The 16,159-nt window shown below is 41.3% G+C and overlaps 2 protein-coding genes across 2 annotated transcripts; one reads left to right on the forward strand and one right to left on the reverse strand.

The window, feature by feature from the left end:
• Window positions 1–1,143: 1,143 nt before the first annotated feature.
• Window positions 1,144–3,177, forward strand: znf830 (zinc finger protein 830). Its single transcript, XM_036597504.1, has one exon. It carries the CDS (start codon window positions 1,270–1,272, stop codon window positions 2,329–2,331), a length of 1,062 nt encoding a protein of 353 aa, XP_036453397.1. The 5' UTR covers window positions 1,144–1,269; the 3' UTR covers window positions 2,332–3,177.
• Window positions 3,178–4,756: 1,579 nt separating this feature from the next.
• efcab14 (EF-hand calcium binding domain 14) lies at window positions 4,757–14,985 on the reverse strand. Its single transcript, XM_036596645.1, has 8 exons — window positions 14,123–14,985; window positions 10,834–10,979; window positions 10,371–10,516; window positions 10,041–10,139; window positions 9,763–9,873; window positions 7,847–7,922; window positions 7,599–7,724; window positions 4,757–6,959 (listed from the first exon to the last, which is right to left on the reverse strand). Exons 1-8 carry the CDS (start codon window positions 14,296–14,298, stop codon window positions 6,784–6,786), a joined length of 1,056 nt encoding a protein of 351 aa, XP_036452538.1. The 5' UTR covers window positions 14,299–14,985; the 3' UTR covers window positions 4,757–6,783.
• Window positions 14,986–16,159: the final 1,174 nt, after the last annotated feature.

Raw genomic sequence — 16,159 nt, forward strand, 5'->3', positions numbered from 1 at the left:
AAATGAGAAAAAGTAGAAGAAAAAATAATATAAAAGAAAAAAGAAGGAAAAGAAGAGAAATAGGAAGAGAAAGAGGGGAAAAAAGATGGTCATTAATCCACGTGGTCTTTTGTTTAAAAAAAAAAGACGATCAGTAATCCACACGATCGTTTTGAAAAAATCTCAGTCAGTGACATTTTTTCTGTGATTCCCTGCTTGATGGTACTATTAGTAAATTTTTCGATGTGACTCAGGGATGTGTCTTTTGTAAAGGGCCCACAGAATCCACTGAACTCTCATTTTTCTATTGTGTATTTGCTTAATCGTGTTGAGTTGATCTGTAGACTTTAAAAGAAGATTAGTTAAAGAGATTTAGTCTAAAAGCCACTCCCTTACTCATCACATACATTAAGGGTGTATGAAATTTGTGATTTTGAGAACTAAATTTTAAAAAAAAGAAGAAAAGAAAAAGAAAAGATGGGAAAAGGAAAGGAAAGAAGAAAAGAAGGGGAAAAAGAAGGAAATGAAGAAAAAAGGAATGTCATTAATCCACAGGTTCTTTTGTTTTGAAAAAAAAATCACAGTCTTTAATTATTTTTTTTGTTGTTGTTTTCAAAGCCGCAACCGTATCAAATCTGTCGGTGTATAAATAAACACACACAGTCTTCAGTAGCACCGCCGGTATTTTTGAAGCGCTGAAAAAACCTCCCGGACATTTGGCTGGCGGACGTGACGTCACCGGACCCGCCTGTGCGTGTTTGTTCTGGAGGCGAATCTGTGGCCGCCTGTTTAGCACGGAAAATCCACATTTTTATCATAATAATATTGCTTTTATAAACTAACCATATATATAAAAAAATTAACAAAAGTAAGTGTTTGCGAGCCCGCGTTTGCAAAGACGGCCATTGGCCTAATGGGACTTTTATTTTGAAAAAAAAATCACCGTCAGCGATATTTTTCCTTTCATGTTTTAACTTTCCTATTTTTTTTTTAAACCGAAACAATCTCATGAGAGAGAAATACATTTCTTTCTGTGGCAGAGACTGTTAAACAGGGAATCACAAAGCAACTTTAAACCAATAAATAACACCGCCGATATTTTGAAGCGCTGAAACCCCCTAACCGCCCCCCCCCCAAACCGGGCGCTGGCGGAAGTGACGTCGCTGTGTGTGGTCTTTCGGAGTTCAATGGAGGAAAATCTTTCTTTCCTTCCGCTGTAGAACATGATAAACATCACCATCGCTCCGTCTGCGGCGCGTCTTCGGCTCCAGCACTGAGAGGCAGAGCAGCATGGCGTCTAAGGGGAAGAAGGCGGTGAGTCAGGAGGAGCTGCGGCGCCTCATGAAGGAGAAGCAGCGCGCGGCGGAGCGGCAGCGGCGCGTGCAGTCTCCTTTCGCCAAGTACACGAGCGCGGGGCGGCTGATGTGCACGCTGTGCGGAGAGCAGGTGAAGAGCGAGGCAGTGTGGCAGGCGCACGTGCTGGGCAGGGGGCACAAGGAGAAAGTGGGGCGGTTGAAAGAGGGGCAGGGGCAGGAGCAGGAGCAGGAGCAGGGGCTAAAGAGGAAGAAGGAGGAGGAGGAGCAGCAGGGAGCGGGGAAGAGAGCGAAGGAGGAGAGGAAGAAAGAGGAAGAAGGAGCAGGGAAGGAGGCCAAGAGTCAAAAGGGGCTGCCGGCAGGTTTCTTCCAGACCAAAGGCGTGGCTGGGCTTGGGCTTCTTGCTGGACAGTATGGTGAAGATGATGATGATGATGAAGATGAGGAGGAGGAGGAAAAGGAACAGAAGGGAAAAAGTGATACTGTTAACGCTGGGCTGAAGCCGCCAGGTGGCGCTGCTGGGCTCCCTGCAGATTTCTTTGAGTCCGCTGCCCCCGGCGGGACCCCCTCGAAGACCACCGGGGAGGAAGAGGAGAAGGTGGAAGAGAAGGAGGAAGAGGAAGGGGAGGGTAAGGGGGCCAAGCCCGAGCTGCAGCTGCCCGAAGGCTTCTTCGATGACCCGGTGAGGGATGCACGTGTGCGCAACGTGGACACGCCACGTGAGCAGATGGACCGCGAGTGGGAGGAGTTCCAGAAGGAGATGCGCCTGGTCAACAGTGCCTCGGACGCCATCGTGGCTGAGGATGATGAGGAAGGCCGCATCGAGCGCCAGATCGATGAGATCGATGAGCAGATCGAGTGTTTCCGCAGAGTGGAACTCCTCAGGGCCAAACAGGAGGCTGCTCAGGTCAAGACGGCCAAGCAGAGGGCAGCGGCGGAGGAGGAGGGCCGAGAGGCCGCTGAGAATGATGAGGAAGATGAAGAGGAACTGCTGCATGTGTTGTCGAGAGACTGGAGAGCTAAAGGAGCGCTGGCGTAGCACCCACTGCTTCTCCTGAGCTCCGATGAAGAACTGCTGAAGTGACACCAGGCTGATGAGCAGTGGTTCTGCTCGAAGGACACCTCAGCAGTCACGCTGAAGGTCACCAGACTGCGCTGACCCTCCAGGACCGCACTTCGACACCCCTGAACTAAACTGTGGGCTTCTGTAAAATACTGAAACTTACTTTTCCATTGTTCTGGTTGTATAAATGACAAGGTTATTTGTTGTCAACAGATGTTACAAATCCTGTCACCCTGGGTTATATTTTCTTATTGTTCTCCATTAAATCTAAAATTCATTATGTAACGTTGCAAGAGGTTTTGAAAGCTAATTGTGGGTTTCCAGTCCTAAAACAAGGGGAGTTTCACATGACTACCATGTGTTCCACCTTGGTAGCCTATCCACCCCAACCAAAACACTGTTTTTTGTCTTTTTTCACATTACATCACCAATCAAACAATAAAAATCCAGGGTTGGGCAAGATGGCAAAAATACAACATCAAGATACTTGAAGACATTTTCACGATACACAGTGTGCATCTCAATATGTAGTTTTTCTGACGTTTGATTAGTTGTAACTGAAAAAAAAACAGGACCAGTAGAGCCACATTGAAGAGTAATATGAAAAACTGCATACAAAAATTTTTTTGGTTCAATGTTTCACACACGTTGCACTCAATACAAATAACAGTATAACTATGTCGAAACATGATGAAACATGCAGTCGGTCAGCGTCCTTTAACTACTGATGATGTCCACGATATGCTCGGGTAAGCATGTTGTGATGTAACGTATCACGATAATGATAAAATATCGTCATATTGCCCAGCCCTAATTCAACCCATAAATTCGTCCACGGCTTCGTTTCTCATTAAACCCAGCACCATCCATGGCATCACGATAAACATGACACTCTCAGAAAACCATTTCTGAACCACTACCACCCAGCAGACATGGGCTATCTACATTTCCCAGACTGAGGGATTCGAACAAAGCTTTTAAAAACAAATTTAGTTGAAACATCAACTGTTGCATCTCAGAACTGCAAAAAAATGACCTTTTTTCTGTGTATGCTGTGAAGATATAGAAAGAATTTGGCTCCCACACTAATCATCACGGGATACTGTAAACAGTTCTGATACCTCAAAGGGCTAAATATCACACAAGAGAGATAACTGCAGTCCTCTTACTGCAGCAGACCGCAGAGTTTCCACACAGTGTGCATCTCAATATGTATTCATGCTTTGAGACCCCAGCCTATACGAGAGAAATGAACCTGGTGCATTGATTCAGTACAGAGTTTTAAACTGACCCAGTTGAAGGCCTCACTCACTGCAGCACATTTCCCAACTCGCCTGGGCCAGAAATGGTTTTCCATGCTTGTACTTACATGCTCAGACAGCCCTGGACCAATCTGTGGTCAGTAAAATACTTGAGATTTTAAGTATGGGCTGTAAAATAAAGGGATTTATGCTTTATATCTAGTACGTATTTGATATTTAAGTATTCACATAGGAGCCAAAAATGTGTTTCCGAATTGTGTACATTTTAGTTAACACATACTTTAAATTGCAGGAAGGGCTTGAAGGTGAGCTGATTACATGTACAATGCAGGACCACTCAAGGACCAGGTTTACGAACAACTGTAATGGCATTTATACCCCAGGCAGTGTGGTATGGTACGGTTATAAATCCATGATCATTTTGTTGTCATTTCCTCTGCATTACCTGAAGACCTGTGCTAAATGTGCTTGTTGGTGTACCAAGCGTGCCGAGCCGGGACGTACAGGTGGAGGTGCTGATGTGGCAAACCACTGACTGGTCAGACATAATTGTCACTGGAGTCAAATGATTCCGTTAAAAAAAAACCTATAAAACCCTATCTAGCCAGAATCGCTGTCTGTGACCCTTCACCAAAAAACATGCGCAGAGTAAAAGGTCAATCAGAGCTTGAAGCTCCAGCTTTGTTGCTACTGTTGTTTGTGTTTACTGTTAACACATGACAATTAACGTGACCTTACAAGCTTAAGTTTTGGCCTATTCTGAATAAACAATGGCTGTTCGGGTCATGGCAAAGTGTTAAGTAAAAAAGAAATAAAAACACAGCTGGCCCACGGATTTGAGGAATGTGGCCCTTTTAGTAGTTGAGTATGACACCCCTGGTCTAAGGGAACACCTATTGCTGGGAAACTGTGACAAAAGACACTAATTATTGGCAAAGTATCGCCAATACAAATAAAACCATGAGTCATCAACATCGGCCAACATTATCAGCCAAATGATATATCGTCTAGGCCCTAGTACACCTCTCATTTAAACATCCTGATAATAACACAGTGCCAGCAAATGATCAATGTTGATAGCTGATAGCGTGTGTAAACATGGGCCTGGTTAAACATAAAGCAACACAGTGAGACAGATGAAGCAGATCGTTCAGATAAATTAGGTCTTTATACATGTTATGTCAAAAGCAAAACGCAGAGCAAACCTGAATTCATTACAATGTACAATGCTGAGTATTTTACACCATCAGGTTCTCCGACCCACCCCTTCAGAGGAACAACCTTTATTAATACATAAAGCAGTTAAAAATTAGCCTGAGCAGCAGCCCGCTGACATGACGTACTACTCCTGCCCAAACAGTCAGACAATAATAAGCCATGGCTGGGGAGCTGTTGGCCATTCTGTGATGCCAGTTATAGGTAGTATTTATGTTTTTCTGAACCCAAAACCAAACAGAAAGTAGCATAAATGGTGCTGCCTTGGCTCCTCTCCTCTGCATGCTGTAGTCTGGATTAGAAACACTGATTGGATGAAAATGGTCACAACATTAGAGGAAAAATTAAGCACTTTCAGTTTGCCAGGACAAAAGCAGTGCTGCTGCCTTTAGGCTGATACTCAGGCTAATACGAGTTTCATATATTTACATTACTACACAGTTTAATGTGACTGGACAGTAAGTGAAACATTATCATAAAAAAACTAGACTCAAACCAAAGCAGTGTTTTTCACTACCTGTCTAGACCTGCTTCCCCCACAAATGGACAAGCTGTGTAGAATCATCCCTCTTGTCCCGAATACATTATTGGAGAACACAGAGTAAAACACCAGTTCCAAATAAAAGCCTTTGGGGCCAGTTTCTCTGACATGGATTGAATTTACACTTAGATGAAATTGCAATGCCAATGCTGTTTCTCAATTAAAATCCCATCTAGTCTAGGCTTGAGCTTAAATGGGAATGCCAATGATTTTTCTGAAGATATCTGTATAATTAAATGGTTACGATGTAAACAAAGTCATTCAGTGGTTTGGTGTGAAAAGCGCTGTTGAAGAGAAATCTACAGAGTCAAAATTGTTCACGGCAGTGGGAACCAGACGTCTGAAGTCTTTAAAAGCTACCTCACGGAACGTTACTACATTAAACGGTTATCGATACACTGCCTGATGCCTGAGACACTGTTTTTCGATAGTTTTGAGATGAGATTTTGGCTTATTTTAAATACATTCATGGTAGAAAATTACATGCAGGGTGTTGTGAGGCAAAATATTCCCATTGAGATTTACCACTATTTTTCCATCATTTCACATCAGGACACTCTGAATGTCTTTGTTTACACCTTTAATCTGCATCTGGGGAAACCAGCCCATAAATGTTATTGCTACATTTGCAGAATGAAGAACTATATAGTAAATAATTTAGAAAGCTTATCGTCTTCATAGCCCTTCAAATTGTAAATTCAGATTATGATAAGAAGGAAATATATTTTAACAGAATAGGATATAAATAAGGGAGAGTAAAAAGACAAAAAAAAACAAACAACCAATTCCTACTCTAGACAGCCTTCCAGCATGATTGTGTACTTAGAGAAAAATAGAAAAACATGACTACAAACATTCAGAGAATCACAAGTGGGAAGTGTGACATTTTGTGAGAATAAATCTAGTTGTTATTTTTCTTTTATTTTAAGGTTAGGCATCAAAGCAGCCAGCAAGAAGCTGCAATATAAGTATTCACTTCTGAGTAAGTATTCATTTCCATCACATTCACGTGTACTAAAACAAACCCACACACCTTTAGCTTAAGAATCTTCAGATTGTTTCTTCTGAGGTCAATTACAGCACTGTAAACGCTTACGTCAAATCTGCTGTCGCCGAAAGACAACGTCAAAGTAAACAGCTCAACTGGTGACGCGTACCCTGTGCTGCTGGCATGCAAAGAGGATCCGTCTGCCATCAGCCAATTAACCTCTCAAACACTGATTTAAACGAATTAGAAAGTGCAGCGGTCATTGGGAGCCACCAGCTGAACAGCATCCACCGAGGCAGCGTGTCGTCCAGCTGTTCATTCAGGGCTCAAGTGTTCTTGCTTCATCTTAATGTTCTTCATGACCGCTCCACGATCAGGAAGTCAATCGATTTTGATCCGTTAACAAAAGCCACGGGCTCAGCTCACAGAGCTATAGCAGCCTGGAGCTCATCCAAGGTATACCTGTGGTCTCGATCTACATCGTAAGGCTGGAGAAGGTGGGCGTCCGGAGTGGACGGCCCAAAGATCTTCCTCAAGTCCTCATATGACACGCCTTCAGAGATGTAGCCCAGTCGAGCTTGCAGAAGCTTCTCTAAATCTAAGAGAAAAGAGAGAAAAGCAAACATGTCTATTAAAAGTACTCGATTACATCTACAGATTCAGCTCCGTCTGCCACAACAAGAAATACACCAGCTAGGTTTCCCATGAATGAATTTTAGGTATATTTTTTTTGGGGGGGGGGTAACAACTTTCTGGAATCTGTGAACATCAAATAAAATTTCCCAAACGTAAGTTTGTATGCTTGGTTTGAGGTGCATAACTTTCATGCTGATAAAAAAAAATTGCACTACATTAAGATGAATGTGCCAAATTCAAACCTTTTAAACATCTAGATCCAGATTAGGCCTAAGCCTCTACTAAAAAGAATTTCCAATGGTGATGCACATTTGGCACTGCAATGTAGTCTTAGACTACACTGTTAAGAAAAGTTCTACATGGTACCCAAAACATGCTTTTTTATTTGTAACAATAGTGGCACCCTTCTTAAAAGACACTTTAGAGAAAAGATAAAACTAATTTTAAAAGATACTTTAGAGAACCATATGGAGAATTTAATATGGAGACATTTAACCATGCAAAAACATTGGCTCTACAAAAGAACCCTCAAAGAACCCCCCTTTTAAGGAGTTTTTCCTATAATCGACAACAAACTGCATATGAAAGCAAAAATAATGACCTTCGACGGAGCTAACCCCTGGAAAAGTTAGTCGCTGTCGTATGGGTGAGTTCTCTCTCTTGGCACGGCTCTTAGTCAGAAACCGCGGGTGTCGGGTGGGGTGCGAACCTGAAGGTTGTGTGGGACCTGAGCGAATGTGATAAGAGGACACGTGAGATTCACATTCAGACACTCCGCACACAGTCTAATAGCCTTCTCTAGTGCAATGACTAAAGATGTTGGAAATGCTGAAAAGCTGAAATAGATACCAGAATTGCCACTGGTTTCTGTCCCCTCATTGAGGTTTCTGCTACTTTCATCATGGTCCACGGCCAATGGAGAGTCCTAAATACAGCAAACGATTACAGTCAAATTTTCAGGACATAATAACTTTCTATGTGAAACATACACCAATCAGGCTTAACATTATGACCACCTCCTTGTTTCTACGCTCATCGTCCATGTTATCAGCTCTACTATATAGGTGCACTTTGTAGTTCTACAGTTACAGACTGTAGTCCATCTGTTTCTCTGCATACTTTGTTAGACCCCTTTTACCCTGTTCTTCAGTGGTCAGGACCCCCATGGACCCTCACAGAGCAGGTACTATTTGGGCGGTGGATCATTCTCAGCACTGCAGTAACACTGACGTGGTGGTGGCGTGTTATTGTGTGTTGTGCTGGTACGAGTGGATCAGACACAGCAGTGCTGCTGAAGTTTTTAAACACTGTGTCCACTCACTGTCCACTCTATTAGACACTCCTACCCTGTTGCTAGATGCAAAGTCAGAGACGATAGCTCATCTGCTGCTGCACAGTTTGTGTTGGTCATCCTCTAGTCCTTCATCAGTGGTCACAGGACGCTGCCCACAGGACGCTGTTGGCTGGATATTTCTGGTTGGTGCATGATTCTCAGTCCAGCAGTGACACTGACGTGTTTAAAAACTCCAGCAGCGCTGCTGTGTCTGATCCACTCGCACCAGCACAACACACACTAACACACCACCACCACGTCAGTGTTACTGCAGTGCTGAGAATGATCCACCACCCAAATAGTACCTGCTCTGTGAGGGTCGTGACCAACGAAGAACAGGGTAAAAGGGGGCTAACAAAGTATACAGAGAAACAGATGGACTACAGTCTGTAACTGTAGAACTACAAAGTGCACCTATATAGTAAGTGGAGCTGATAAAATAGACAATGAGCATAGAAACAAGGAGGTGGTCATAATGTTATGCCTGATTGGTGTATCGTTCTTATAGAAGCCTAGAGAAATCATTACAGTAAAAAACATACAGACATATGAAAAAGCACCCCCCCGAAATGTTCTGCTTTTTTTGATATATTTGGACACATCACTGTTTGATCTTCAGTTAGACAGTATGTACAAATAAACGTTATGTATCAGAACAAAACCAATGGAAATGTTACTTTGCACTAGTTTATTAAAAAATATATATATAGTTTTTAAAGAAGTAAATCAAGACAGATGAAATTTTTGTGTGTTGAAAAAGTAAGCAAGCTTCTATAACTGGTACTTCCTCCTTTGGCAGAAACAACTTTACGTAGGGGAAAATACCTTGTGAGGAAGACGCCGACTCTTTAATGTGACAAGTTGGCTCTGCCAGCTTATCAGCTTATCTGAAGAGGCAGCCACCGTAACTCAAACATGAAAAACCTGCTGATGCCCTCTGGCCATTTTTAATTTAAAAAACACGCTTTGTGTGTGCTGATATATTTTTTGTCCAACACTAATAAAAAGTTAAGCCTGCAGTTCTACATTATTTTCAGCCAAAGTTCATTTTGTGGTTTGTTTTTTCTTCCCTATGGTTAGCCAGATATGAGTTGCTGAACTCTTATGGACACTCAAATTCAATTTGTAACTACAGTCACACATGCATGTGTGAAATCCTTCTGCTGTGAGTTTCCTCTCTTTCAGTGATGCTAACAAAAGAAACTTGAGTACTAACAGATCCTCCTTGTGGAGAAGCTGCTTCATAATCACCTGCAGAAAACTTGCTGATCATCACATCCACATTTTAAGCCATTCACGGTGCTGATTCATCGAGAATGTAAATTTCACTCTATTAACTGACTAACAAAGACCGCCACAGCGCTGAAAATTACTCAATCACGCTAAACGCACATTCATGTGTTTTCCTCCCTCTTTGAAAACGCTTGTTTACCGTTAGAGTCTTCTGTTTGTCCTCTCCTTTCTTCTGGTCCTCTATAAAAGTCTGAATCATCTTCACATCATGTTGAACACTAGTAAGTGTGCTTCCAATTGTAGCTACACTCTGTAGGGAAAAAAATAAGTAAGTAAGTGAAAATGTCAGATAATAGTTTTAGGAGCACAAATATAAGACATATACTGATATATGAATAACTGGTCTTATTTGGCAATATCAAAATATTTTATATATACTTTTATCACCATTATTTTTTTTTTGCTGAATTCACTTACCTTCTGGAGCTCTTCCACTGTTGTTGGCAGACTAATCAAATCTGATGCTGATTTAATGTTTGCCTTCAGGTGGTTAACAGCAGAGTCCAGTGTACTTATCTACACAGACAGAAAAAAGACTCAGCGTGAAGCAGCCCTAAGGCAATCAATCAATTTCATGGCAAGTAAACAACCTGGCACCTACAGTGAGGGGGAATGCACATGCACTGTAATACATTCGTGCACTACAGAGCCTTCAGCACTGACTAACAACTGACAAAGCAAGGAGGGCATTTTAAAATGTAATGAATGAATTTGATTGGAAATATGAAATGTTAGTGGTGAGCTGACCTTCCTGTTGATTTCCGTAAGATTGGACCACAATTTATTCAAACCCCTGTCTCCATTCTCCATGTCCTCCAACATCCGCTGTTTGGCCTTCAGCTCCTCACCAAGCTTCGGTATTTCATGTGAAGAAGCCTTCTGACTCGATTCCACTGTTAATACAAACAAAATGCTTGAAAGGGTCGCAATGACCCAGACACTGTAAAAACAGACTTCATTCTGAATGGTTACGCAAGACAAATTTATTGTTGTAAATGTTTGCGAGATGAGAGACAGAACAAAGTACATAACTGTCACCTTTAGTGCTGTATAATTTAACAACTAAATTGCAGACTATGTAGTCATATAGTGTGGTTTCATGGTGACGTCTTTTATTTTGGGTCAAAGATGAAGCAGACTAAGTATCAAACAGATCACGCTGCCTATTTTATATCTAAGATTTTGCGCAGAATTATAAGTGCGAACTTACTGGTGCGAAGCTTTTCTTTCAAGGAGTCCAAATCTTCTTTAAGTGCTATCTGCATCCATATCAGTCCAGCACAGGCCATGACACAAGCAGCCAAAATGATAAACACACATAAGGGGTAGCAGATGCTGCAGCACTGGGTGTAACTTCTGCAAAACAAAACAAACAAAAAAAGAGACAGAGTAACTCTTAACAACACTTATTAACAATAAACCCATCCACAGTGCAGGTACAGTAAACATTTCCTACAGTCCACCTGCACCTGGGCTGAAAGATTTGGGGAAAATGTCTAGTTTGCGATTTTTTCTGAGCAATATTGAGATTGAAATATTTAAATGTGATTGATTTCTTTACGTTAAGCTCTAGGACCTTTTTTCCACCAAGAAGATCAGCACTTTTTTAAAATATTTGAGACTGAACACGCTGAATGTAGTATGTCGGTTCACAAGCTCTGCATTACCAGGCTAAATTTCCCCACTTAAAATTTGTTAAGACAATGTTAATGAATAGTTTAAGGTTAGAACTGCAGCTCCTGCAGTCTTTCAGATTGTGATTTGGATATAAAAATGACTAACTGTTCAGCTCTAACATGCACTGTGTGGTTTCCATAATGAGCACACCTGACTGAATTCAGTGAGGGCATAAACAGCTGTATAACGATCAGGGGTCACAATTACAACTGGCCAAGACTGGACTACTCATAAAATCAGCATTCTCAAATTAAATGCCTAGCCCACAGCATCATTGTGTTGTGACAATAAATGTGATTTGATTCTCATTTAAATAGACAACAGATTATTTAAGATTTTAAAAAATGCCATTGTTTTAAAAGAGCAATGTTAATTAAGTTGCAGCATTTGCTAACAGAAAGTATTACTGTAGAAAATATTACTGCGCTATGTGCTTCGTTTACTTAGTGTTGAGAACCACTCATCTAGTATTTCTGTACTCCCGACACATCTAATTCAGCTAATCAGCTCATTAACAACCCTTTACCGAGATGAAGTCAGTGTGATACAGCAAGAAAAGCAGTAAATTGTGCAGAGCGGCCAATAAATAACTGCCAATAAACACTGGCCAAAAAAAGCGGACATCAGCTGACTTGGTTGTAAAGAAATCAGAATCGGCTATATAAATTCATGATTGGTGCAGCTGTAACAGTGATGTTTGTCAGAGTGGAAAAAACAAAACTAATGTGATAATCTCTGGGGTGTTTCACTCACAAGAGTGGTTCTCAAACCATTCCTGAGAGCCAGAGGGAAAATGTTCACGACCCTGGCGGTCCTGAGGACCAGTTTAAGAACCACTAACTTGAGAAACAGAACACAAATGGATGTGTTATCGCAAATTTGGTGGTAATGACTCCTTGACTGGATCCAATCACAGCCGTGACGTAACTTGCAATAATACACTTCTTCTCTTGTTCTTTTATGAATGTTCTGCAAGGAAAAAGAACAATTATAACAAAGAGGCCTCAAATATTTTGCAAAGATGTGTTTTTTAAAAACTGCCAATTTCTTCCACCAAAACCATCAGCTTAGAGTGAAGCCAACATTTTACTTAGCAACCAACAGTCCATGTGTGATCAGAACTGTTGAACCAAAGCAGGATTTCTTTTTTAGTCTGATAACTTCAGTCAGAAGTCAGGAATGTATAAGATGAGTGGTCCTCAACTGTAGTGATGGGGAGTCACTTCCCTGCACATTTTCCATGATTTCCTGCCCTCAAGCTCATCAGCTAATGACCAAGCCAGTCATTAGCTGTATTAGGTGTGCTGGGGGGGTAGGGGACCCTTAAAACTGTGCAGAGCAGCAGGTATTGAAGACTGGAGCTGAGAACAGAAACATTTCTGAAACATTCAGCCAAAATTTCCACTGATCTCCTGTTTTCTCTCATCCAGCACACCTGATCCAAGGTATTAAAGTGGTTTGGTAAAAACATCTGCATTACTCAACCAGTAATGCGTAAACAAAGTCATTCAGAGTGTTTTGGACGTCCAATGAGGTCAATGCCTCTGAAATCTCCCTCAAAGAAAGTTATTAAATTAAATGGTCACTAATACGTTTCCTGATGTCTCATATGTTGTTTTATGATAGTTTACTGATGACGTTTTGGCCTAAACTGTATTTTTAAAATACATGCAGGGCTTTGTAAAACAAAACAGTCCCCAGATTGTTTTGAAAGCTACTCTAATGTTATCAACGTTACATATAAAACTCAGGAGACACGTGTAGGTTCACTGGTCATACTGTGTAGTAAGTAAAATGAATCTGTGTTGTGACATTGTGACTCCTGGTTCCCATTAAAACCATCATAAGGAAAATCTGAATCGTAACATTTTTCTACAGTGAACCACTTCATAACAAACCACTCCGCATGACTGTTTAACATCTTAATGCCTGAATTACACAGAAATTTTGAAAAAAATCATCAGATGTGTTCTTCAAGGGTTCTTTAGTCAAGACAATGGTTCTATATAGAACCATGAACTCTCAAAGAACCCTTTGCATAATTAAATGGTTCTTTGAATCATGAAAGGATTCTTCAGATTGATGGAGAATGTGCTGTATATGGTTCTAAACAGAACCTTTTTGAAAAGGGTTCTTCTACTGTAACAAGCTTGATACAATGACAACAGAAGAACCCTTTTTGGTGCTATGTAGAGCCCTTTTCATGTGCTTAAACAGAACCATCTACAGCTCATTCTTCATCAATCCGAATAACGCTTCCATGATGCAAAGAACCATTTAATCATGCAAAGGGTTCTTTGAGTGTTCATGGTTCTATATCGAACCATTTTATTTACTAAAGAACCCTTGAAGAACCATCTTTTTTAATGTGCTGAGTAGGAAAAAAACAAAAATGTGTACTACCCTCTTAAAAAGATGGTTCTTCAAGAGTTCTTTAGTAAGGGGAATAGTTCTCTACAGAACCATTTCATGCTTAAATGGTTCTCTGCATGGTAAAATGGTTCTTCAGATTAATGGAGAATGTGTTGTATTTGGTTCTATACAGAACCTTTTTGAAAATGGTTCCATATAGCACCAAAAAGGGTTCTGCTGTTGTTGCAACATCAAGCTTTTCTAAGAAGTTCAATATAGAACCACATACAACACATTGTCCATCAGTCTGAAGCACCATTTCACCATGCAGAGAACCATTTAAGCACGGAATGGTTCTACATAGAACCTTTGGCTCTAAATAGAACCATTTCCTTTACTAAAGAACCGCCCTTTTTAAGAGGGTAGACTATGATAGAGGACCACAGATCCCGTCAAAGTGAGACACTAACTTTCTGAAAACTCCAGCACTGCTGAGGTTGGTGAACTCGTCGTCCTCCGAGCTGGACTCGGACTCGGATCCGGGCGGTTCGGTCCGCAGCAGCCGGTGTCCGGAGCCCTTCTTTGTCTTCTTCCTCTTGCTGTCGCCCAGTCCTATCAAAGCGTTCAGCTCTTTGCGCTTCTTCATCTTCTTCTGAGGGGTCAGCGCTCCGGCCGACCCCGGTTTAAGCCCGACCAGATCCAACGTTTTATCCAGTTTGGTGTGACTGACTGAGAGGCAGCGGGCGGGTGGCTGTCTGTTGTTGTCAGAGCCGAAATAGAGCCGCGCTGTGTTCGAGTATTTAACGTTACTCCTTCCTACTACACCGACAGACAGCCACCTTGCTGTCTGTCTGTCTGTCACTTCTGTGTGTTGACAGTCCGGTTAAGAGTTAAGGGTGATCTAATCAGATCTAATTCGGTCAGATTATCAACACAACCCGAACCTCAGTCCACGTTGATTAGTCATGTCAACATTTACGAACCTCATTCACATCTAGGTGCTGAAAACAAACAAAACGGTCGATTTATTCGGTCAAATTCCCACAACACAACCAGCTCCAGTGGCTATAATCCAGCTAGGTTAGCTGGTTTAGCTACAGGGCTGCCTGTACCACCCCGTCATGAAAACAGCGCATTTCCCAATGATTTCTGCCACCGGAGGTTTCAGTAGCGATCAGATTTTAGTTAAGTTCACTCCAGACTCTCCACAGCCGTCCTTGTTGTCGACGACAGATTAAATTCGTTTAAATGTAAACGGTTAGCTTAGCGAATCGGCTCCTGCTACACCGCTTCCTCTCCAGGAACGTTTGGTTTCTGCCGCAGAAGAAGCTGCGCAGATTTTAAACACCCGTCGCACTTTCACTGATCTGTAAATCATACCGTCTTCATAACCTAAGTGCGCATGGTATACGTATCGCAGAAACGCAACAACGTTCTGAAACGATGGCACTGGGCTTCAAAATAAAAGCTCTCACAGGTAGCGAAACGACAACTGACAACATAATAACAACAACAACAACAATAATAATTATAATTATAACTATAATTATAATTATTATTGTTATAATTATAACATTATTCAGTTAGTGTACTGACACATAAGGTATATGTTGCAAACAGAGCATTGAAAGACCACCATGGTAAACAGAAAAATAAAAGTTGAGAGGGAAAAACTAGAATAAAATAAAACAAAAATAAAATAAAGGTAGCTGAGGGTCTTTGTCAGTCAACAAAAATCGGTCAATTAAAGTTAACAGTCTTTGGGCTTTCTTGTTTTTCACACTTTTCAGAGACTTATACAACAAATGAACATCCATCTTCCACTGTTCAGTTGGGGAATCACTTTTGTACATCAAAATGTATGTGTGAAGTCCATATGACAGTGGACCCTACAAAAGGTTCTCTGAGAAGTACAGATAAATTTGTTGAAATTGGGTCTCTGTGATACAGTAAAATCATCGAAAACATTTTCATCAGCGTTTTCAAACAATCAAAACTATTTTCTGGGGTTGCAACACACAAACTAATCTTCGATCTCAAATCCAATTTCTGGTCCTGGAATTTGTAATCACAGGTAGGTATGATCATAGATACATACATATGTATTTATATCTATGGGTATGACACAGCCAGTTAAATCAACAGATTAGTTAACGTTACCAGTCACTACAAAATCCAATACCAAAATCTGGACTCATGGTCCAGAGTTGAAGACCTTCGTTTGAGCGTACTAACTTTCCTACTTGGTCAAGTGTTCCCAATCTCAGTCCTGGTGACCCAACACTGCACATTTTTGCTTTGCATCTCATTGGCTGGGTCAGGTGTACAGAGTACAGAAACCACAAAACATGTGCAGAGCAAAGGGTGGCCAGGACTGGTTTTAGGACCCATTGTACCAGGCCTAATTATGTCCACTTTCTGCTTAGCAGGAGGTTGTGGTGAAACCAGTGGTAACCAATGAAGTTAAATAAATAGCGGAACTAACGTAACTGCTGACATTACAGTTT

Source organism: Colossoma macropomum, unplaced genomic scaffold (assembly GCF_904425465.1).
Source record: "Colossoma macropomum unplaced genomic scaffold, Colossoma_macropomum, whole genome shotgun sequence".
In the NCBI taxonomy this organism is placed as follows: Eukaryota; Metazoa; Chordata; class Actinopteri; order Characiformes; family Serrasalmidae; genus Colossoma; species Colossoma macropomum.

Excerpts from the sequence above, each read along its gene's own strand:
- efcab14 (XM_036596645.1), bottom strand. The coding sequence starts at position 14,298 with ATGAAGAAGCGCAAAGAGCTGAACGCTTTGATAGGACTGGGCGACAGC. Across the intron at positions 7,923-9,762 it reads ACAAACAGAAGACTCTAACG|GACTCTCCATTGGCCGTGGA; the intron begins GTAAACAAGCGT and ends TGCTGTATTTAG. Across the intron at positions 7,725-7,846 it reads AGAAACCAGTGGCAATTCTG|GTCCCACACAACCTTCAGGT; the intron begins GTATCTATTTCA and ends ACATTCGCTCAG.
- znf830 (XM_036597504.1), top strand. The coding sequence starts at position 1,270 with ATGGCGTCTAAGGGGAAGAAGGCGGTGAGTCAGGAGGAGCTGCGGCGC.